Below are 25,638 nucleotides of genomic sequence, written 5' to 3' on the forward strand. Positions count from 1 at the left end.
GACGGTGAGTACTATATGCTGTTAGTTTTCTCGGTGTAAAAGTTCCCTTCATCGCCTACGTTACGTATTCGCGCCTTATATCTTACGTTACGTTACTGCTTTATTAATAAGTGTTGCCACGGCGGAATATAATCGCAACCCAAATAGCAAAATACACTCGGGCCAGTTGCGGCGGCAGAAGCGAGCCGACGCTGCCGTATCCGTGCACCGGATTCGGGCCGTGAGTAATGTGCGGTGTGGCCCGGAGCTCGCGCGACTAAAGTCTTCATATACCTTGATATAAAACCTTTTGTTATTAATACTGGAATTTGTAATTATCGATAATGTTTTATTTTTTGAGGCCATTTTTCTAGCCACGGTTGACCGCTGAAATGTAATTTTAGACGGTTATATAAGTTAACACCGCCATTTTGTGAAGAAAAATCACAATTTTGTCACCGGTAAAGCGACTGATTATGTAAACGTGGCTAGTTACAAACGTGGCGTGTGTATGCTTGTTACATATCTTCGTTTCAGTGTCTAAGTTACATTAATGTTGAGGAGTGTCCACAAACTCTCATGTCCAGAATTGTTGGTGCTTTACTATTGTTTAACGTTATACTTATGTTAATGTAGAATTATTATTAACATACCACGTTGTATAAATCGACGTTTTAAGTTATACTTTGTTCTTTAATGTAATAATTTGTCTCATCTGTTCTGAAACTGATACCTTGAGCTATTTTACCTATTTTATTAATATCTCAAAATAAATAGTTATTGCTTTATCTTATTGCTTTCCAGAAGTTTTTTAAGTTTCCAATTGTCTTTCAGGACAAGATTGAACCACAGAATGCAGCCTAACAGCATCAGACCAATGAAGGCATGTCATATGAAAGCATGGCTCAGTTACAAGATGTAAGTATGTCTCATTATCTATACCATGGTTTTAATGGCTTACATACTATTTTAAATTTGTAGGTTTTTACTTACAAACAACAATAAATGTACACCCACGTGTTTAAAATTATTTTCTAGGTTTTCATCGAAAGATGAGAGATCCACTGAAGAATGCTATGGACCTGACTCTAAGGTACTCTTTCTAAACTTTCTCCACTTGATTAATATTATTAAATTCTAGCTTTGGATGGATTCATTCATATTTGTTTGTATGCCACATCTTATGTTCCAGGAATTGATTTTACAGCAGAACTTCTCATGTTGCCAGCCTTGTTAAGCGAGACACTTCAACATTTCGTTGTGCTCAGGTGCGTATGTTGTTTTCTGTTCAGTATATGCTGTGATAAATGCATTTTATAATGCTTGATATTCTTTATATTAGGATGACGCAGTGGGTAGGGCTGTCACCTTACAGCAAGAAGGTCGCTGGTTCGAGCCTCGGCTGGGTCAGTTGGCATTTGTGTGAGGAGTTTGCATATTCTTCCAGTGTTCGTGAAGGTTTCCTCCAAGTGCTCCGGTTTCCCCACAAGTCCAAAGACATGCGCTATAGCTGAATTTGGTAAGCTTATTTGTCTGTAGTGTATAAATGTGTGTGTGAATAAGTGTGTCTGGATGTTTCGTAATACTGGGTTGCAGCTAGAAGGGCATCTGCTGCATAAAACATATGCTGGATAAGTTGGTGGTTCATTCCACTGTGGCAACCCCAGATTAATAAAGGGACTAAGCCGAAAAGAAATTGAATGAATGAATGAAATTTATATTAGTCTTTTAATCTGTGATATATATTTTTTTTAATCAGTGAATATTAATTATTTTACTTTCTATGCATGTTGATTTTCTCTTCATCAGTGATAGATTGACTGATATTAATGTAATTATTGCTTTGTCATTTACAGTGAACCACCTTCACCACATCCAACAGTTCAAGTACAGGAGAAGGCCACCGACTGGACAACTGTGTTAACAAGACGAGTTCCGGCAGTCTTCAGAGTTGATGGGGTTGCGATTGGCCGAGCTGATGATGTGGACGAATATACATTTTTGACATGTCCATCTTATTAGAAGAACACCTTGATGTTTCTGCAGTGGAATGTTTTAAATGAAGTGTGGACGGTGACAAGCCTCGATCTACTCCAGTTACCAGAGGGATCAACCTTGGTTTTTGTTTCTCTACATGCTCTTGGGATAATCACAATCATCAAGTTAATCCAGCACACTGCTCTCATTCATGCATAAAGCAAATTTTTAAATAACTTGTGGTCATAATGACTATCAAAGAACATTTTCCAGATATGAGTGCTTTACATGTCATGTTTATCAAAAACAAAAACACATATTGTGTTACAACAAATTACAACTCCACTTGAGGATGATGAGGAGTAATCTACTGATGTTGAGGAAGAGGCTACTGATGTATTTGGTTTTCTGCACTGTTGAAGCAATTTATAGAGAAACTTTGCCTTCATTCTGAAATTCAGAGAAAATGTTGATGACAAATTATTTATTATGACCGAGTATTCTGACTAAAGACAAATACTTTGGACTTTATAAAGTGCAGTACTTGATGTAGCCTGTGTAATGTGTTTATAAATCTTATACAGTATTCTTGTGGTCTTTGTATTAAGTGTAGATTATTTAGTTTTTATTTGTTATCTAAATTGTTCTTTTTACTGTTTTACATGTCTGCTTTATACTTGCTGTGTAATTTTATTTCTTGACACATTCAGTTGTGAGTTGTAATGAAATATTTCTACATTAATAAATAAAAATGGACATCTGTGAACCAAAATATTTTATTTATTTATTTGTGCATTCTGTCACCAAAGGATCAAAATGCCTGGGTCAGTACCCTGAAAATACTATATAATATAAAAAGGTACATTTTTGTACCTTCAGTGTCTAGGGTACAAAATTGTCCCTTAAAGGGTACAAATGTAGAAGGTACAATTTTGTACCTTTAAATAGAGGTACAAATTTGTACCCTTAAGGGTACCACCCCAGTGACGGGCCATTTGTACCCTAAAAGGTACAATTTTGTACCTTTTTTTCTTAGAGTTTATTATATTATATTTTAATATTTATTTATTTATTTTTTTTATTAATGATCATAAATAAATTTCATCCATTTAACAAAATAGATGAAAACTTTAACAATTTAACTTTATTACATTTTTAACCTAGTTGTTTTAATTGTATTAGTTAATTAATTAATTTATTTAGTTTTTCCCTATTTTTAATTACTTCGCTTTTTTATTCCCTTTCATTTTTTTTTTTTTTCGAAAAAAGCACCACAAGATAAAGGAAAACATCTCTATATTATATTAAATAGTTTAATATAATATAATATAATATAATATAATATAATATAATATAATATAATATAATATAATATAATATAATATAATATTTTTGCATCATTAATAATTATATTGGATCAATTATGTTTATTCATTTGTTTGTTTTAATGTCTCTATCATATTTACGCAATTTTTAATGTATTAATTTAAATTAATTATTTATAATTTGTTAAATTTATTTGTATCTATATTATATTAAATAATACAATAAAAATATAAGATAAGATAATAATAAAATATAATATTTTTGCATCATTAATAATTATATTGGATAAATTACATTTATTAATTTATATTTATTTGTTTGTTTTATTATCTCTATCATATTTTACCTCATTTTTAATGTATTAATTTTAAATTAATTATTTATAATTTGTATACATTTATTTATCTATACTATATTGAATACAATACAATAAAATATAATATAACACAATATAATATAAAATAATACAATAGAATAAATAAATATAATATAACATAATACAATACAATATAATACAATATAATGATTAAATATAATATAATTGAATATAATATAATTAAAAACAAATAAAATTAAATATAATATAAATATAATATAATATAATATAATATAATAATTAAATATAATATAATATAATATAATATAATATAATATAATATATTATAATATAATATAATTAAATATAATGAAAAATATAATAAAATACAATACAATACCATATAATATAATATAATTAAATATAATATACAATAAAAATAATATAATATAATAATAATATAATATAATATAATATAATATAATATAATATAATATAATATAATACAAAATACAATATAATATACAGTAATATAATATACAATAAAAATAATATAATATAATAATAATATAATATAATAATAATATAATATAATATAATATAATATAATATAATATAATATACAATATAATATAATATACAGTAATATAATATAATTTGTGTGACAGCAAATCATTTCAGCACTTCTACTATACTTGTAACACATATGTAGACCAATTTGCCTGTTGGAACAGTATAAATAGCATACTATCCAGAACATACAGCAGTGCCAGGAGTATCCCATAATTCCTAATGAAGTCTAATTACAGTCATGTAGATATGAACAGCAGATGACCTCTATGAACAGCAGATCCTGGAAACACTACAGAGTTTTTCTTGTCAAAACAAGACGATCAGTGAGGAAATGCAGAAAAGTAGATTGACATCCGAGAGACATCGTTCAAACTAATGCAATCTCATTTCAGACTAATGCGCCAAAAACAGGACACATTATAATATAAATATACGATAAATAAACAGCACTGTGGTCCATTTAAGAGCCATATTAAAGCTGCAGGCTACAAAGTCTACAATCTATGACTGACCTCAGTGCTTTTATAACGGCAGTAAAGTTTGACTGTGAAATAGTTGCTGACAGATATGAAGCAGATGTGTTTTACAGCTATTGGGGCAAACTGGGATTGATAAACACCGATATGTGAACGAGACACCACCAGTCATTATTGTAACTGGACTTTCTTGCATCATATCCTGATAGAAAAGCCATTACACATTAACAAGCACAGACTTTATAAACACTTTTCAACCGGAAACACTGGCAAGATTTGAACTCACAGTATATTTACCAAATGTTAATGTAAGAAATGAATCCAAAACTAAAACATTATACTGAATACAAATCTATTAAAACTAGCTAATTCAGCAGGTTGGTGGCTATAATTGTAGAAATAATGGTGTTGCAGTGCTTACTGCAGTAAACAAAGCAGCGTGATGTAAAGCGCGACAAAGTATTGATAGCGCTTCACTTTTTCCACATTTGTTTATGTTACAGCCTTATTCCAAATTGGATTCAATTAATTTATTTCCTCAATTTTCCACACAATCCCCCATAATGACAATGTGGAAAAAGAATTTTTGAAATTGTTGCATATTTATAACAAATAAAATTAGAAAAATCACATGTAAATTTGGGTAAACTTCCTCCAACCTTTAAGCAATGGCTTATGGAACTCCTGCACCACCTGACCTTAGTAAAAATACAATGTACTGTAAGAGGCCGTACTGATATGTTTTTTTTTCATCTGGCAACCTGTTCTAGATCACACAAAGAAGATGGACCCCTCAGTCATGTTAGAGAAGTAGAACCTTTACTTTTTTTCTTTTTTTATTATTATTTATTTAATTTTTTCCAATTTAATATTTTTTTTCTTTTCTAAACTTATGAGAGTAAACTATGTTAAACTTAGCATTATTTTTTTTTGTATTTTATCTTATTATTTATATATTTTTATAGAACCTAAATGTATATGTGTGAAACAGGTTTTGTTTGTTGTGTAAAAAAAATTAAAAAAAAAAAGAAATTGTACTGTATGTTTCATATCTAATATGTTCAATAAAAATACTTTAAATTTTTTTTAAAAAAGAAAATTTTTCAGAATTGTTTTTTATTATCTATTATTTTTATATTATCATTATTAATAATATTATTATTTTATTTTGCTTTATTTTTACTTTACTTTTATTAACTTCCATAAATAAAATCAGGGTGAGTTTCTTTTTCAGTGTATGTGAAAAAAACTAAGAATAATTCATAATTCAACAACATTATTTTAATATGATTAATCAATGATTAGGAAACATTTCTGATTATCATCAATGTTGAAAGCGTCTTTCTATATTTTTGTGGAAACTGTGACATGATTGTTTGAGCAGTAAAAAAAAGAATATATATATATATATATATATATATATATATATATATATATATATTGTACCACTCTAAAAAATGCTGGGTTGTTTTAACACAATATTAGGTAAAAAACTGACAAACTAAACATTGAGTTGTGACATTTAATTTTAAATTACACTTTGTTTAATGCAACGGTTGGATTTGTCCATATTTGACCCAATGTTAAAGGTTTAAAACCTCCAGCATATTTTAGAGTGCAAATCTGGTTAATTAAATGAAAATTGAATAAGTTTAATGCTGAATCATGAAAGCATTTAACTATTAAAACATCTTTTTAGGGCGGCACAGTGGCCTCACAGCAAGAAGGTCGCTGGTTTGAGTCCCGGCTGGGTGAGTTGCTGTTTCTGTGTGGAGTTTGCATGTTCCCCCCTGTGTTGGCGTGGATGCTTCCCAATACAGGTTTGAAGCTGAAAGAGCATCCACTGTGTAAAACATATCCTGGAATAGTTGGCGGTTCCTTCCGCTGTGGCGACCCCTGATGACTAAAGAGACTAAGCTGAAGGAAAACGAATGCGTGAACATCTTTTTAATGATATAGACAATAAAAGGATGACGAGAAACCTGCTTCACTGATTATATCCTGATTCATCAGTGATGAAAACATTCACCACGTCATGCTGAACACTTTTAATCCAGCTGCTCACACACAAACAACAATGGCTGCATTACGGGAAAACCAATCCAGACCAAAGCCTCATCCAGATGTCATTTGTCAAACTGCTGCCATTTATTCTACTATAAGACAAAGCATGAGTTCAAATGTCACAAGCTGCCCTTTTCGCAGAATCTGAATCGAATCGCTCGCTGTCTATGTGAAGATCTGTAGCCTATACATCCTTTGTCATAGGGTTTGCTATAAAAGGAAGGGGAATCTAAACATGACAAATCACTAAAGCCTTTAGGAATGCAGCTAAAGACGCCTGAAAACACCTAAACAAGCTTATCTTTTGCATTCATTACATGTGCATTTGATTATACAAGTTCAATATCCATCTTTTGCCTCATAATCACACTAATGCAAATGTCAGACAGGGTATAAATACATGATTTTTTTGCCTAAATGCAATATAATGGTCATTTTACAGAACAAAGGATGGATGAATCCATTTAGAGTCATAATCTTAAATCATATGCAAATAGGCTTTGATTTCAGAACTGTTGCACATACAAATAGGCATTCTTCAATGGTTATTGTTGATTTATTTATGTTAAACTGCAGGGCTGCTTAATACTTAATTCTGGTTGAGGAGCATTCTAAGGTGTGCAGTTATTTACAATTAAACCCACAGCTAAAGTAGTTCCGGCATGTTTTGTGTGCATCATAGCTCCATCTCACTGTGCTGAATTCATTTCACAGAAATTAGTTTTAAAAAAAAATCACATCAGAATACAACAGAAGGCTTTGAAGGAGATGTGGAAGAAACTAGTGCTAAACACAGAAGACTTTTGAGGACAAAAACCTGACAAATAAAGAATCAAATACAGTATCTGAACAGTTAGGCTTAGACCAGGAGAGCTGTATAGAGTTCAGGGTTGGGCGATGTTGACCAATTTGGCATCGTATGATGTCTAATGTGAAACATCGCGATGGACAGTGGAATCGTTGTCGTAGTATTGGCCAATCCAGATGGCCCAGATGGAGAGGAACTCAGTCATGAAGAAATTCTCGCTGTAATTGATGGATACAAATAACAGAAAACACAAAGCAAAAACAATGCGACATTTGGGATTAAAATAATGCTGTCAGTAGAGGGAAATCATTCTTCATTATCATCGCGAGCTCCTCAAAGTAAACTGATCTCGCCATCATCTCTTTTCTACCGTTATACAGGCTGTCGTTTAAAGTTCAGTGGTGCGACACAGAAATATTTAGTAGTGCGTAAGTTGTAACTAAGGGTGCTTTCGTTTCGGAACCTGTCTCATTTGCCCAGTTAGCGCGGTTCGTTTGACATATGTGAAACCACCAATCACGCTCGGATCCGCACCAAAACAATCACTCCGAGATCGCTGGAATGACGTGGTCTCTGCTCGATTGAAACAAACTCTGGAGTGAATCGATTGTAGTTAGAAAGCGATAAGATCTGAGCCCGGTTAGATAGCAGAGAATTATGGATATGTAATATTTGAAGAGAGAATTATGAGAAGGGCGGGAGGTCATTCTAGACATCCCAAGTCTTCTGTAAGTTTCATGAGTTTCCCGCAAATGCACAGAGACTCCCGGTTGCCCGCAAACGAGAGATCATCTTCCTGAAATCACGCTTCTCCCTCCCGGTCCTCAAATACGTCACACACCCTTCTCACCCCATCCGTCCTCGCTCTTCAGACACGTCACGCTCACCCTGTCAAACACCACCAAACCACTACCATCCCCCTGACAGCTGAGCAGGACTCTGCAAAATAAACCGTGAAACTGACCAATGTGAGGAGAGTTTACTCGCAAGTGACTTGTTTTAGCTCTTTTGGTCTGTTTATAAACTTTGCCGTGTGAAAGCGAACCGCTCCAAGAACACAGAGCAACACTGTAACAATTTGAATCCCTGTTTCGGAACAACTGAATCGATTCCCAGGTGTGAAAGCACCCTTAGGGCCTGCTCACACTTTGCCATCCGTACCGTGCACAGGCCCGTTTCCCGGATCGTTTGAGAAGTGTGAGTGGGCTGAAGCACGGTTCACTTGGCCGGCCCTGGCCCGGTTGGAAGAGGTGTGCCTGAGTGCGGTACACTTGGGCTTTGGCGCGGTACGCTTGTGTGTGAGTGCAAAACGCGCCAAAGCCCGAAACTGAAAGCGAGACGTGACTTTTAAGGGGCTGTTTCATATAGATTTATTAATCATTCTTACTGTTCAGTGAACGCAAACTGCCGTAGTTTATTAAAGACGCAAACCCCTCACTGCACGACAGCTGCGCGCCTTCAGCAGACCTCCTCATTCCTGCAGCACGAGAGCTTTATGATTGTTTATGTGCGGCAAAAGTGGCGGATCTGTAGGGTGAAATATCTGACTGCGTGTCTCCGCATCCCTAAGGACTGTTTGGCGAAATATTTGACTGCATGTCACTGCATATCAAACGACTGAAATGATATAACTAGAGAAATCTCCAATGTGCTGAGCCAAAGCGCTCACTGAACAGCGCAGCATCGATGACGTAAGCGTGCCCAGGCCCGATTAGTATGAGTGCGGGCCGTCGGGGGAGACAGGAGGGGGGGGGGGGGGGGACAAGCGTGCTTTGGCCCGGTTCGAGGCAACTGTACATAGTGTAAGTACAGCCTTAGTTTCCCTTTAGGTCAACTAGGCAACGTTTTAACTTATGCACTGCTGGTGCAACCGGCTCCACATTATAAGCAGAATAATTCACTTCCGTTTATTGAATTATTAGAAAAGAACGCACACTACCTCATGCATGCATTTATTTTGAATAACTCCAGGCCTTGTCGTCAATTATTCCTTAAGTTTTACTAGTAGTTCTTTAAATGTGAGGGCTCAACAATAAGGACTGCCCGATGGCCCGGGGCCAGTGTGAGAGATGCTCGGGACAGTAGACAGAATCGTTACTGGCCCAATAGGGTCCCTAAATTTCAAATTGCCTGCTACTATGTCATTTGCGTGCAAATACAGTCTAAGAATCGAGAAACTATTTGTGCTTTTAAATCTCTGAATGCTACCTTTTCTGTGAAGTCGTAAACACCATATTGCTTTTTATTTCCTCTTATCTGATTGGATGTTGTGAGCACAATATTTTTTCCATAACCTGGTAAAAACCAGTACAGCAAAGAGACTGCAACATGACGGCAACATCAAACTATGAGGCCAACAGAAAACGTCTGTTTACATGCGTACAACACGACGAATAAAATGATGTTTTGCATACCGTCATATTGCATTCCGTCACTTTTAAGTCAGTCACCTTTTGTTTTGCAATAAAATACCTGCACATTTCCCATACTGCTAAATATTTTATTATTTCTAAAATATTTAAATTCTAGATTCAGACATTATTTTGACACATTGTTTAAAATATGTGGCTAAGAAATAGCAATTCACCTTTTTTTTTTTTTTTTTTGGCAGGGCAAGTAAAAATCTGAACCACTGGTCCAATTGAGCCAGTAGAAATAATCCTTAACGTTGAACCCTGGATGTGTACATTAATTTCTAAAAAAGAAAAAACATACACGCAAAAGTTTTTACGCAAAAGAAAAAAAGTTTTGTCTCCTATTTAGGAAAAGATGAAAAGAACAAACCCTCGAGATAAAGAGCAACATGTTTGCTTGCATAAAAACTGAGGAAACAAAAACTTCTCTCATTAAAGGTCATCATTAGGACATTCTTAATCAGCGGCTAATTTCCATCTCTGGTTTTACAATAACTGTCATCCAGATATCTGGTTTGACTGTCCCTCAAATGCAGCCGCAGGAAATGAAGTCCTTGGGGGGTCATTACAAAATCACAGACCACCATTACTGCAGGAACAGCTCTGCTTACTGCTGACATGCGGATGAAGACATGCTGAATGAACACAGATGACGGACACCTTGGCAACCACACAAAACACCTATAGCTACCCCATATTAACATACTAAACACTTGGAACACCATAACAGCACATTAAAAACACTTGGAAGACGATAGCAGCACATTAAAAACACTTGGAACACCATGACAGCACATTAAAAACACTTGGAACACCATAAGAGCACATTAAAACACTTGGAACACTATAGATGCATATTAAAAACACTTGGAACATCATGACAGCACATTAAAACACTTGGAACACTATAGATGCATATCAAAAACACTTGGAACACCATGACAGCACATCAAAAACACTTGGAACACCATGACAGCACATCAAAAACACTTGGAACACCATGACAGCACATCAAAAACACTTGGAACACCATGACAGCACATCAAAAACACTTGGAACACCATGACAGCACATCAAAAACACTTGGAACACCATGACAGCACATTAAAAACACTTGAAACACCATGACAGCACATTAAAAACACTTGGAACACTATAGATGCATATTAAAAACACTTGGAACACTGACAGCAGACTAAACACACTTGGAACACCATAGAAGCACATTAAAACACTTGGAAGACGATAGCAGCACATTAAAAAAAACTTGCTTGGAACACCATAACAGCACACTAAAACACTTGGACGGCCATAGCAACACATTAAAAAAACTTGCTTGGAACACCATAACAGCACACTAAAACACTTGGACGGCCATAGCAACACATTAAAAAAACTTGCTTGGAACACCATAACAGCACACTAAAACACTTGGACGGCCATAGCAACACATTAAAAAAACTTGCTTGGAACACCATAACAGCACACTAAAACACTTGGACGGCCATAGCAACACATTAAAAAAACTTGCTTGGAACACCATAACAGCACACTAAAACACTTGGACGGCATTAGCAACACATTAAAAAAACTTAGAAGACCATATATAGCAAACACTTGGAATGTCATATCCACTCACTAAAAACATTTAAAAAACCATGACAGCACACTAAAACACTTGGAACACCATATCAACACACTAAAACGATTGGAACACCATAACAAACACTTGGAACACCATAGCAGCACACGAAAAACACTTGGAAAAGCAAAGCAAACACTTGGAAAACCATAGCTATTAGCTACCCATTAAAACACTTGGAACAGAAAAGCAGCACACTAAAACACTTGGAACACCACAACAACTCACTAAAAATACTTGGAACACCACAGCAACACACATAAACACTTGGAACAGAATAGCAGCACACTAAAACACTTGGCACACCATAACAAACACTTGGAACACCATAGCAACACACTAAAAATACTTGGAAAACCACAGCAACACACATAAACACTTGGAACAGAATAGCAGCTCACTAAAACACTTGGAACACCCCAACAACCTACTTAAACACTTGGAACAGCAAAGCAAACACATGGAACACCAGAGCAACCCACTAAAAACACTTGGAACACCATAGCAGCACATTACAAACACTTGGAACATGAACCAGCACACAAATCAATGGAAACATTTACAAAAGTTTTCTTTTACAGAACCATGCATATTTTTGGTTGTATATGTTCTTAGTAAGCTCCAGACCTGAGCTGACCTCGCACTGTACACTGACCTGAATACAGTGTGGGTGGACAAATATTAGATTAGAAGACCTGCAGAATTCTGTAATACAATTGGCCGATGCCTCTGTAATGACCCTCATACAACTTACATCACGTCATACTTTTCACAATCTAATGAAGATGCTGAATTACTAACAGAGACCGTCTCACCCTGAACCCTGAGATATGAACATCTGACTTGCAAAAAACATTCTTTAAGTGAGCAAATCCCACATACACACAAAGAAAGTCACTGTAAATCTACCAAGCGTCATTTAAGCATCATATCGAAAAATGAGTCAGCAATAACACGTCTTTCCGAGAAACCCAATTGAAGTATGACCGCCAGATCACTGCTTAGGTGTATCCCACCGGGACCGCTGTGACGCAGGACAGACGTTGAGGGATCTTCAGTAACGTGAATAATCAGGTGTATAAAAGCAAGCGGTCAGGAGAGAGACACGCAGACAGGCTGAACTGAGCTGAGGAAACTATTCTTCATCCTAACAGGTGTCAGCGGACAGAGATCGTATACCAACCACAGAAGTAGACTGTAAGTAAAGCTAATATTAAAACTTGTATACAAATGCTAACTTTTAAAAACATTTTTGCATCATTAAATATAAATATTATGTGTACTGTTGTGTGAGAAACTAGAGGGGATTTTTGTAATTATTTTAAAGAATTTGTTTCTCATTAAAATGGACTAAAAATGTGATAAAATATCTATTGAAATTTTATTTTCCCTTGTATTTTTATTTAATGGTAAATCTTAACTCAATTCATGTTTATTTCTGGCGATTTTACAATGTAGATTGTGTCAAAGCAGCTTAACAAAGAAGTTCAAGCACATTGAAAGTGTGTCAGTCCATTTAATATTGGAGATTAAAACAAAATAAGCTCATAGAGAAAATTACTGGATAGAATAGAAGTTTTATGCGTGCGTTTTTTACGCAACTATATTTAAATCAAGATTAACAGTGCCTCTTTTTCAAAGATACATTTTAATTGATCTAAAACAGGAGTCAGGAACCTTTTTCCTTTTTTTATGTGCTTATAGGAAAAACAGTGCACTGAAGAGGAAGGTGTGTATCCTATAATTAAAATTAAGGAAGAGTCTAAGTGTTTTCAAGCATCCAAACAATTACTGTGATGCACAAAATATTTGTGTTTATAATATAGAATATAGAGCTTTTTCAGTTTTTGATCCTACGCTGCTTGCTTTTATCCATCAACTCATCACATAGGCTGTACATCAGTGGTGCTCAACCCTGTTCCTGGAGATCGACCTTCCTGCAAAGTTCAGCTCCAACCCTGATCAAACACACCTGAACCGATTAATTAGGACCTGAACAGCACTTGATAATTACAGGCAGGTGTATTTGATATGGGTTGCAACTGAAATCTGCAGGGAGGTCGATCTTCAGGATCAGGGTTGGTCACACCTGCTGTACATTATCCTCTTTTAAATCATCACTTATTAAAACATGTTAATGTCACTTTACAATAAGTCTTGTTATTAACATGAACTAATAATTAACAATACTTGTGCATCATTTATTAATAATAGTTTACTTCAATTCATATCAACATTTATTAATGCATTATTAAAATATGAATGCATCCTGGTTGATGGGTTGGGAACCTTTTTTCAGCAAAGAGCCAATTCAGATTATTTTGGCAAATGCATTTTTATAAAGAGCCATTGGGGATTTATATGAAACATCACATGTTGAGCAAGTCCATATAATAAGAGAAGAACAATTTACAGAATGTCTTTCTTTTCGCCATCAACACTCATGTTATTTGAATTTACGTGTGCAGGTTATAATAGAAACGTAAGTTGCATGCCTTTGGTTGGTGTCGCGATTCAAGTTATTCCACATGCGTAATAGTTAAAAACGTCAGTTTATTCTTATTCATTTTGCTGTAAAAAATATACAATAAAAAGGTCATTTTAATTTTATTTTTAATAGGAAACTGATTTTTAGTGACAGGTTTTATTTTTTATTGAAGGGAGACAGCTGAAGAGCCACATATGTTTGGTCTAAGAGCCACATGCGGCTCCCGAGCCATAGGTTCCTTACCCCTAATCTAAAATCTTGACATTGTACAAAAAAAAAAACTGTCATATATAACAAAATATTAGTTTATAAATTATATTATTATTATTTTATATTTTATTATAGATTTTATATAGGCTTTTATATCAACGTTATTACTGGAATTAATGTATAATATTTGTAAATTATTTGTACATCATACATAATTAATTGATTTTTTTTTAGATAAATTCTGACTTTATAAAATGTTTGTTTTTTTTTTACCACAAATACTACTTACACAATGCGTTTTGAGAAACTACATGGACATAAATGCATTTGTCTGAAAAAGCTATATTACCACAACTAGTTATAGTGTGCATGCAATTCATTTCCGTTGCATTTTATATTACTTTAACTAAAAATCCTGACAAATAAATAGCACAAATAGACTAAGAGGCTCAGGTGAAGTCAGAATTATTAGCACTCTTGTGAAATGATGTTTAACAGATTCGGGAATTTTTCACAGTATTTCCTATAATATTTTTGTCTTCTGGAGAAAGTCTTATTTGTTTTATTTCAGCTGGAATAAAAGTAGTGTTTAATTTTTTAAAATCAATTTTAGGTCAATATTATTAGCCCCCTTCAGCACATGTATTTCTATTGTCTACAGAATAAACTGTTATGTTTACAAATGTGCTGAAAAATTCTACTATCCCTTAAACAGAAATTTGGGAAAAATATACAAGGTGCTAAAAATTCAAGAGGGTTAACAATTCTGACTTCAGTTCCAAGTGCCAGTAATGCAAAAAACATTGAACGCACACATTGAAGGAAAGCATACGTCAGTGCGAGTATTGAGTCTAATTTTTCTGACCTGTTTTGAAGATCTGCTGAAGACATGAGTTCTCTGAGCAGCTGTCAGACGCTCCTGCTGGTGGCCGTCTGCAGTGTTTTCTGCTGCAGGACTCTTGCGTTGCCTGCCATCTCTGGATATCCTGACATCAGGTGAGACACAGATTACAATTAATTAATCAAACCCAATGCTTTAACCAAGCTCAAATTTTCATTTTATTGGTCACATACAGGGTCATGCACAATATGCTATGCAGTGCAATGCTTAAACTACCACACCTTAAAAATAATAACAACAATAACAAAAGTAAGAATTCGTTTCTGAGTCTCAAACTGTTTAGCGAGCATCACTACGCGGTTTCCCTTACCTTACCGTGTTCCACTCCTTTACTTTGTTATTTTGTTTGCTATTTTTACGCTTGGGATTATCTGTATGCACCTGTCTTTCTGTTTCAGCCTTTAATTGCAAGACGATTGTGTTAATAAACTGCTATTTGATCCTCAACTTTGTTGAGCCGGCGTCCTTACATGACACTAACCATGTTTTTGTTGTGTAACGATAAGCAAATGTGTTATTTGTAAAAAATAAATAAATAAATAAATAAAATAAAATAAAAATTAGATAGACAACAGTTTTGTATTTTCTCAAGAAAATTGTTTTGGAGTTTATTAAACCGGCGTATCCTAAAAATATTTGTTAAACTATATTATAGTTTATGGTTATATTTACAGTGTTTTATGACAACAGCAATTATTTGTATTTGTTGTATGTTAAAAGTGGGAGATTTGATGGAATATTTAGAGATTTCATGCATAAATTCATCTGTATAATTACATTAATAGCCTACACAACTACAGTAATTATCCTCTTAATCACATGAATTATTCTGTATAATTAGAGAAATAACCTGTATAACTGCAGTAATAATCCTTATAAATCACATTAATTATCTTTATAATTGCATTAATAAATTATATATTTATAGTAATAATTAGCAAAATGACTAATAATTGCAGAAATAAGTAGTAAAATGACAGTAATAACTTGTAATTATGAAACAAGAAACTACTGCTATTTTTTTTTACAGATTATCTACATTTTTTTCAGTTTTTTTGTTCTGTAGACTTTTGAAAAATTATATAGTTTTAAGGAGCTAATAATTTTGTCCTTAAATGGTTTTTAAAAATTAAATACTGCTTTTATTCTAGCCGAAATTAAACAAATAAGAAAAAAAAATATTATCTGAAATACTGTAAAAACTGCCTTGCTCTGTTAAACATCATTTATGAAATAGTAAAAATAAAAACTGTTAAAAATAGTAATTTTCAGGCTGCATTTTTTTCCATGTTTTCTTTTTTTTTTTTACAGAACCACACTATATATTTGTAGAAATACTGCAAAATTTAACCATATCAAAGTGAATCATTGTCATCTGCATATGTTTTTAAGGTCTGTGACTGACTGTGTGAGCATTTTAAGAGTTTAAAGTATTTTAGTTGTGCATAAAGTCTAATAAAGATTAATTTTATTAAATAATTTATCTGATAAGGACTACTGTATGCAGTGCTATTTTACATTTGACTATTCAACTTCTGATACTCCCTCCAGAAATCCATAAAGCATGCTTTATTTCACTGTGATATTTGCTCCATTGTGTTTATTTATGACTGTAGTTTATTTATCATATAGTTGAAGTCAGAATTATTAGCCCCCCTTTGAATTTTATTTTTGTATTATTATTATTCCCCAAATGATGTTCAACAGAGCAAGGACATTTTCACAGCATTTCAGATAATATTTTTTCTTCTTATTTGTTTTATTTCAGCTAAAATAAAAGCAGTTTTTAATTTTTTAAACACCATTTTAGAGTCAATATTATTAGCCCCTTTATGTAAACAATTACATAAATAATTCTGAATTTAACTGTATGAAGTAAATTACATAAACATAGATTTATATTACACTTCCCAACAAAATCATCCCAATCCATCTTAAGTAATGACTTGGCAAATAGAGCTATTTAAGTCACTGGTGAAACTGTATTCATATTGCAATATATAATCGCAGAGAAAAAAATTATTGCAATGACAAAGAGGTCCAATATCGTTCAGCACTATAGGAAAGAACAATAAAATTGCCCCAAAGACCAAACGTCTGACCAAAATCACTGCAACAAACACCCTCTGTTTTAAATTTCACATGCATGATTTCTGTTTGTCATCTTATTATCCAGACCCAGCGCTCTTGATGAAGACGGAGAGGACGACTGGACGAGGGATCCATCACTACAGGATCTGGAGGCGTATAAACTCCTGTATGAACTCACTAACACCGTAGAGAGGTTTGTGAAAAAAGCAACACCACGACATTAGCGACAGCTTCAATTTACTCTCTCGTAAAGAAATAATACAGATTTCCAGAGGAAAGACCGAAGCTGTAAATGTGATGATTATGACGATCTTTTGTGGGGACAAACAACTTTGAGTTTACGAGAAAGCACTGAAGACCGTCTTACAGTCAAATAAAGTGTGTTTTTATATGTGACATTCCTTTTAGACCATCCAGACACGCTGATGGACTGTTCACGAGCGGATACAGCAAACTGCTCGGCCAGCTGTCTGCTAAAGAGTATCTGGAGTCTTTACTGGCCAAGAGAGTCAGGTGAATGACCATAACAAGTAATAACTCATTTTCTCCACAGAGAAGCTAACAGTAACTGATCAACCTTTTAAGGGACAGTTCAAGCAAACATGAAAGTTCTGTAATCAATATCTCAGCCTCATTAGGGATTGGAATTAGGGCTGAACAATATGTCCTTTGAACATCAAGATATCGCAATGTGTGTATCCTCAATAGTCAAATCACAGGATTAGGTTATTAATTAAAAGATTAAAAGCGGAGATATTATTAAATATTATTCTTATATTATTCCATAAAATTATTTATATAATGATTATCATGTTATTTTATGTTTGATTGTTTAAATTTGGTTGAGGGTACCAGAAAGCACTGTTTATGGGGTATATGCTGAAGCATGCTAATAGGACTTTTAATTTGCCAGTAACCTGGGTTAAGCGCTTCCGCTTTAAGGTCTGTTTTCTTTAAAAATCAGTGATCTCCACTAGCTGAGTGATATCAGATTTAAAGTGGGTCTCAGATTGTACAAGAAGCACTGCATTAAATTACATTTCCCCCGCTATATCTTTATAATATGAGCATTTATTTTACCCCAGTGTATTCAATGGAGCTTCTGCGTTAGCCTGCCGATTCTGACGGGTGCGTGCAAGTAAAGAGCTTTTTGTCTCGTTTTACGCTTGAGTAACTAAATAAATGCTAAAGTTTATTTAACTGAATGTATTTTAATGACATTACAACATCCATGCTGTATAAGGAACCGTATAAAATGAGAAAAAGTTCACAATAACAGGTCACTGGAAGTGTATCAGCATGGGAACAGCACTAGCTCGGCATATACCCTATTGAACTTTTTTTACATTATCCTTCGGCTTAGTCCCTTATTTATCTGGGGTCACCACAGCGGAATGAACTGCCTACTTTTCCGGTATTTGTTTTATTGAGTGGATGCCTTCCAGCTGCAACCCAGTACTGGGAAACACCCATGCACACTCATTTCCAAACACACTTATACACTACGGGCAATTTAGTTCATCAATTCTCCTATAGCGCAAGCGTTTAGACCAGGTGTGGGCAAACTTGATCCTGGAGGGCCGGTGTCCTGCATATTTTAGCTCCAACCCTATTCAAACAGACTTCCCTATAGAGTTCAAGTGATCTTGAAGACACTGATTAGTTTGTTCAGGTGTGTTTGACTAGTGTTGGAACAAAACTCTGCGGTTTAGATTGTGGGGGAAACCGGAGTACCCGGAGTAAACCCACGCCAACACAGTGAGAACATGCAAACTCCACACAGAAATGCCAACTGACCCAGCCGCGACTGCAACCTTCTTGCCGTGAGGCCACATTGCTAAGCACTGAGCCACCATGCCACCTGATTTATATTTTCTCATATTTATATATGCTTGCAATTTATTAGATTTAATGCATATGCACTGCATAGAAAAAGACTTGATCGCCCCGGTCAGTCTAAAAACATTACATTTTTCCCAAACAGAGGTATTTAAATCACCTAGTGAAGATCTTATATTCATATATCAATATATATTATCACAGCAAAACAAAATACTGCAATGTCAGATTTTTCCAATATCATGCAGCCCTAGTGAGACTTCACAATCCATTCTGATTCTATCTTTGCAATTCAATTCCAAAATGATGCTTAAACTACATGTTTTTCTACTATTTCAGCTGTGCAAATACATCTTACATTCTTGGGTTTATGATTGGGATGTGTGTGTGTGTGTGACAGTACTGCCATCTTTAAAAATATATTTCATTGAAGTTCAAGATAAATTTAAATGCCATACAGTTTTTTAAAGAGTAGTTATAAAGAACAAAAAAACTGGACAAAGAACATTCTTGCACCACATCCTAAAATTCTTAAGTTGTCCAAATTAAGCATCTTCAGCAGCATACAGTGCATGCATGCGCCGGTAAACACTTAATATTTTTCTCTTCCTAGCTAATTTGTCTTATTTGAATACAGAGCGATTAAAGGTCTTTTCTTAAGAAATGATTCTGTGTTTAAACTAGATAAAAAAAAAAAAAAATATATATATATATATATATATATATATATATATATATATATATATATATATATATATATATATATATATATATATATATATATATATATATATAAAATTATAAACATATACGGTTGAAGTCAGAATTATTAGCCCCCCTTTGAATTTATTTTTATTTTTTTAATATATTTCCCGAATGATGTTCAACAGAGCAAGGAAATGTTCACAGTGTGTCTGATAATATTTTTTCTTCTGGAGAAAGTCTTATTTGTTTTATTTCGGCTAGAATAAAAGCAGTTTTTAATTTTTTAAAAACATTTTAGGGACAAAATTATTAGCCCCTTCAAGTTAAAATATTTTTTTGATAGTCTACAGTAGGCTTGGGTGGCAATGTGGTAATATTACGCACGGAATCTAAAAATAGCAACAGTGTCAGTTTCAATACTGTTATACCGACATAAAAAACAATACACTTAAATAGGACACAAGTATTAAATATTAAATATTATTTATTTAATGTCTACAAATGCGTACAGTATGCGTGATTGTCATCACGGGACAGTGGGGAGGAGAGAGAGAGAGAGAGAGAGAGAGAGAGGTGAGGTGGTGAGTCGCGTACCAAGTGAACTGCAGTTTGGCAGTATTTCCGGTTTCGACCGGAAAGAACTAGAGGTCTGCATTCCCACTGCAGTACCGCGGAAGCCGACTAGATTTCTTGCGGTGCAGGAATGAATTTCCGAATAAAGCGCAGGAACAATATCGCTCCCGAGCGAGCGAGCACCGCGAACCTAAGGTCGCACACACGGTATTGTTTCTGAATTGTTTAGGCACAAGCCAACAGTTTTGTGACGCCGTCAAAATTTTTATTATTATGCAGGGCTCGAAATTAACTTTTTTACTTGGTAGCACTGGTGCTCCTAACTTCAAGATATTGGAGCATCCCAAAAAATTTAGGAGCACCCATTTTCTTCTTAGTTATGAGCCGATCTTGATTCTTAATGGCCGATTTTGATTAGCACACGAACATCTCGGAGATGTCTATTTGACATCTGCATTCACATCTGCAAAACATCTAAAAGACGTTTCCTATCAGATGTGAAATAGACTTCTATTAGACATCTTTAAGATGTTTGCAATTCAGAATGTGTGTAAAACTGACATCATACAGACGTCTGCCAGACGTTTGTATACAGCAGGTGCTTTCCAGATCAAGAAGTCTTTAACAGACATCTTGCAGACGTATACAGACACAAAATATCTAATACAATGGCATTTCAACCTTTATACCATTAAAAGGGATAAATCAAGTATATAATTTCTTATATTAGTATTACTTAATTGGTAAGATTTTTAAAAGGCACATTAACTTCTTTCACATTTACACATGGATCGATAATTGCAATAATTTGACCATAAACAGCTGAAAAAATTTATTGGAAATAAAAATTCATTCTCTGTCACAAGGGGGCGCTTTAGGAGCGCTGAAATATTACGGTTTCCCTAGTAATGGCTGTACACAAATCAGCATTAAATGAGACCAAAATGGTCGCAATTTCGAGCCCTGTTATGCACGGTAATACCAGATACTGAAGTAAAATAGGGAGGATGTTTGACGGTATTAAAATTTGGATATCGCCCAAGCCTAGTCTACAAAAGAAACCATCAAAACTTTATTAATGATTACATTAATATCATATCTGTAAATTAATCAACAGCTGTAGCAGTTTTTTATTTTTCCAATATCATGCAGCCCTAATATAAAAGCCAGCAACAATCAGGAATGCACGATTATAAGCTGTCATGTCTTTGCATTATAAAAATGATTATGTGCATATAATGGAAGTCAATGGGGCAAAAACAGCCCCCAACATCAAGGGTGTATTGCTAAGTTCTTGTAAAATTCCAAAGTATTTTCCCTTAATACGGTAAGTGTCAAAATAAGATTTGTCACCAAAAATCATTACACTTGCTGAAACACAGAGAAAGCTCTGGCCAAATTAAGACTCAAATTAAGCCCAGAGTGGATGAAAACAACCCAACAGCACACAAGGGTTAAAGATGTTGAGTTCACACCCTTCTCTTTCCATCGAATTTTTATTTACTTCTATGCTTCGAATCAAATTTCATATCTCATATCTGGCTGCATTAGTTCATTCATGGCTTATGATCCTTTAAAATGTCTTTTTTAAAAATCTCTATGGAAAAAAAACTGAAAAATGGGCATCCCTAATGCACTATGGATGGTAAAAATAACAGCCAAACTGACTGTGTTAAGTATCACATGGCAATATGGTATCTGTTGTGACGCTGATTGAGTTAAGCTTTTAATAATGATGTGCAGTGAGTGAGACGTGGTCATGTTTCTGTCTGCCTGCTGCAGTGATGAGCTGGGTGTGGAGGAGATGCCTGTGAAACGTCACTCAGATGCCGTCTTTACGGACAACTACAGCCGCTACCGCAAGCAGATGGCGGCCAAGAAATACCTCAACTCAGTTCTGGCAGGAAAACGGAGGTACGGCTCAAACCAAAGGCGAGCATCACTGTTATTGGTGTAATTAAACAGCAAAGATCTCTCATGCTTACACTGAATGAGCCAGAGTCTGAAGGAAATAACTAAACACATAGAAATCATTATAGAAACCACACACTGTAGCTATTACTGGTAACAGGATGCCATAGATATATACACTAGATATCGTATAGGGTCCCTGAGCATGCGTCAATAGCGCCGCCACATTGGTACAGTGCTCCCAGGACAAATGTCATTCAACCGCACTAGTCAAGACAGTGTTATTACGTGAAGATGCGGGACTTTAGCGCTGTCTACGGGTGTAGTAACGAGCAAACAAAGAAAACAAACAACAAAGGCAGAACATTTCATAGGTAATATTAATTTTTTTTTCTGTTTTTGTTTTTGTTTTTAGCTTTTGTGCTAATCAGGTAACATTATTGATAATAAGAGTCACTTACTGAGCTCACAATACGGCAAAGCAGCTCCAACTCACACTAAACACTCGGCTTATACTAGTTTTGTTGAATAAAATCAGCAAACAATGCAAAAGAAATATGACAACGAGATGCTGCGCTGCCAGAAACTTGTATTATTGTCGGCTAACGTTAGTGAAAGAGTCGTTCGGGGGATTCATTCACAAACGAATCGCTTCCTCCATCAGTATGAGAAGTGAAAGCAGGAGAGGAGCTGTGTTTCAGGACATGATTACATCCGATTTAACAGGGAGGGTGAATAGTACATTTCTGTACACACAAACACAAGCTTTTTGCCAGGAATGCCCGTGCGGTCACTGATCCATCAATGTAGAAAAGTGATGTCAAATTATAATTTTCGTAATTAGAAAAAAAAATTACATACTAACATCCAGGAAAACTCCCGATCATAGATATATGTGTATATGTGTATATCTCTGGCTTTGGATGGCCTTAGTCCTCCACTGTACCTTGGTCCCGCATTCATTTCAAAGGAGGGCTACCCTGTAGCAAGATGGCGGCGCTATTGACGCATTCTGTCCAATAGACAACAATAGACCAGGCGACATCTAATGTATACATCTATGACAGGATGCAACAGGATAGCAAAAAATAATGCTGTATCCTAACTCGCCTACGTATACTACGTCCTACATGTACTTTTTTGTGAATACTTCGAGTGTATAACAACAGTATGCAAGCTTCTTGCTCAATAAAAGGTCTCATGGATTTAAAATAAAAGTTTAGATGTTAGTATCAGTCTGTTAGTTTTAAGTATATCTATAAGCTAATGTGCTTCAAACATTCAAAATATGAACATTCAAAGTTTGCAGTTTGTCACTTCCGCCTAAATGGGTGGATTTCTTTGACATCGTCTCATACTTCAGTTTCTCATTAAATCTTCTGACCAATCAGACCTCTAGTATCTGTCATGCACCGCCCCCTTCTCATTGGCTGTTCATTTGAAGCGCTTGAGCTCCTCCACTCTCACTGGAAGAGCTGTGATAAACAAAACGCTATTGGCTGTTTTTTTTAAAGGGGAGGGGCTACTCTATACCTTTCATGAAGAGAAATTCACATATAAATAAATAATAATTAAGGACTATTTATTCAAACATTTTTATCAAATCCTCTCCACTTAAAAGACAAACTGATTGTATTTTTTAATATTATTTATGATGATAGTATGTGATCTGGGACTCAACATTCAGATGGTTTTTTTATGTGCATTTTGCACATGCGCATAAAAAAAAACAGTTGATGGAAACGCCATGATGCGCATAAATTTAGAAAATGCGCATAAAAAACTTATGCGCCTAACTGGGTAGGCTAAACTTTTTATTCGATAAGAAAAGATGCGCATAAACTGCAATGGAAACAGTTTTACCGCACAAACTCCAGCATGCGCATTAAAAAAGGTCATGTGATTTTGTTAAAAGAGATCATGTGATGCTTAAAATGTATGTGAATGGATAAAACGTCAGGCTGAGCACATTATAAAACATCTGAAATGTTGTTTTGGTCATTATAAAACGCCTTACCGTTTCAGTATTAGTGTTATTATATTATTAATGACCTCCAGAATCAAGAGCTCCTGTGCTCCGCGTCTAACACCTTCAAACGCCACTGCGCGCTCACTGCTTGTCAGGATTGTCTTCTGAGGCGCATTCATTTAGAAAAGATTGTCGCAGCTTCTCCTACTGCAGCAAATGCAGTTTTTACTGTGGATATTTGGCGCCAGTTAATCAGGAAGTGACAATTTTGTTCGCTTTGACTCGTTGGATGGAAACGATGCTTCATTCGCACAACTTTTATGCGATAACCCAGTTTTGCGCATAAAGTTTATTCGCATTTTTGGATGGAAACATAGCTGACACATCACTAGCAACAACATCAAATATTCAAAACACTTAGCAACCTAGCAACTGCATAAATAATCAAAAATTATTCACAAATCTGTATAAAAAAATAATTAAAAAAAGTGAAATGTTATTTTTTCCCTACTTTGTAGTCTGAATGATTTTAACTTGTCTTTGCATAAAAAGTTGACCATCTATCTGCTTTCTCCTTTACTGTAGGTGATGCACGCGTGCGAAAAGCGCTGCCTGTGCTCTTCAACATGTAAAGACACAGACAACACAGCTTCAAGATATCGCCATTATTATACATTCAAGCTTACACAATCTATTACAGGCAGAAACGGAATGCACAGCACTGAACAGAGTGAAATGTGATTGCGACTCTGGTGTGAATGACACAGCCTGTTTGCTGTTGACTGGATTAATGCTGTCATGTTTACAGAAATCTATTGGACTGTAGTCATTCTTGATAATTGAAATGAAACCAAGTGAAATCAATAAAATGATCATGTTTGTAAAAACAGTTTTTGCCTATCGCTGTCATTACTTTACTCATTAAAGTAGACCTATTATGCAAAATTCAGTTATACTGTATAAAGAGATTAAACAAAGACTTATCAGCAGGGGCGTAGCACCAAATTCTGGGCCCTGTACCCTCTCAATGTCAGTGGGCCCCCTACACATTTTTTTTTTATTATTTGAATATAAACATGCACAAATAGGGTTTTAATCTATAATCAAATCAGATTATAATAATGAATGGTTCTTTCATTCACCACCAAATTGATGCATTTGGCCTACTTGTGCTCAAATACCTTTAAACCGTAGGCTACATTGGGTTTGTGTACTGACATTTTGATCCATGATACTGATGCAAGTTTTGATTTAAAAACATTTATTTTTTCTCCAGAAGAGCAGCCAGGACTGGCCATTGCTGCTACTGCTGGTGTGTCGGAACCATTGGTTGTTTCTGAAACTGGTTAATGTTGGCAACCTGACGTTAGCTGGCC

The 25,638-nt window shown here is 34.8% G+C and overlaps 1 protein-coding gene and 1 long non-coding RNA gene across 3 annotated transcripts; both read left to right on the top strand.

Moving 5' to 3' along the window:
* LOC141376681 (uncharacterized) lies at positions 1 to 2,724 on the top strand. The gene is made up of 5 exons (XR_012387383.1): positions 1 to 897; positions 1,018 to 1,072; positions 1,172 to 1,247; positions 1,322 to 1,498; positions 1,836 to 2,724. It is a non-coding gene; the product is annotated as an uncharacterized lncRNA (long non-coding RNA).
* A 10,006-nt stretch (positions 2,725 to 12,730) lies between these two features.
* On the top strand, positions 12,731 to 25,151 carry vipb (vasoactive intestinal peptide b). 2 transcript variants are annotated; one of them, NM_001114555.1, is given in 6 exon segments: positions 12,731 to 12,772; positions 15,150 to 15,269; positions 17,351 to 17,458; positions 17,674 to 17,778; positions 22,165 to 22,296; positions 24,848 to 25,029. In NM_001114555.1, coding segments are annotated over 5 exon segments (456 nt in total). In that variant the 5' UTR covers positions 12,731 to 12,772; positions 15,150 to 15,162; the 3' UTR covers positions 24,852 to 25,029.
* Positions 25,152 to 25,638: the final 487 nt, after the last annotated feature.

Source organism: Danio rerio, chromosome 11 (assembly GCF_049306965.1).
Source record: "Danio rerio strain Tuebingen ecotype United States chromosome 11, GRCz12tu, whole genome shotgun sequence".
Lineage (NCBI taxonomy): Eukaryota > Metazoa > Chordata > Actinopteri > Cypriniformes > Danionidae > Danio > Danio rerio.

What these genes read in the sequence shown, in the direction of transcription:
- vipb (XM_021479523.3), top strand. Translation starts at nt 15,163, where the DNA reads ATGAGTTCTCTGAGCAGCTGTCAGACGCTCCTGCTGGTGGCCGTCTGC. An exon ending in TCTGGATATCCTGACATCAG is followed by an intron (nt 15,270 to 17,350) that starts GTGAGACACAGA and finishes CTTATTATCCAG; the next exon opens with ACCCAGCGCTCTTGATGAAG. An exon ending in CTCACTAACACCGTAGAGAG is followed by an intron (nt 17,459 to 17,673) that starts GTTTGTGAAAAA and finishes CATTCCTTTTAG; the next exon opens with ACCATCCAGACACGCTGATG.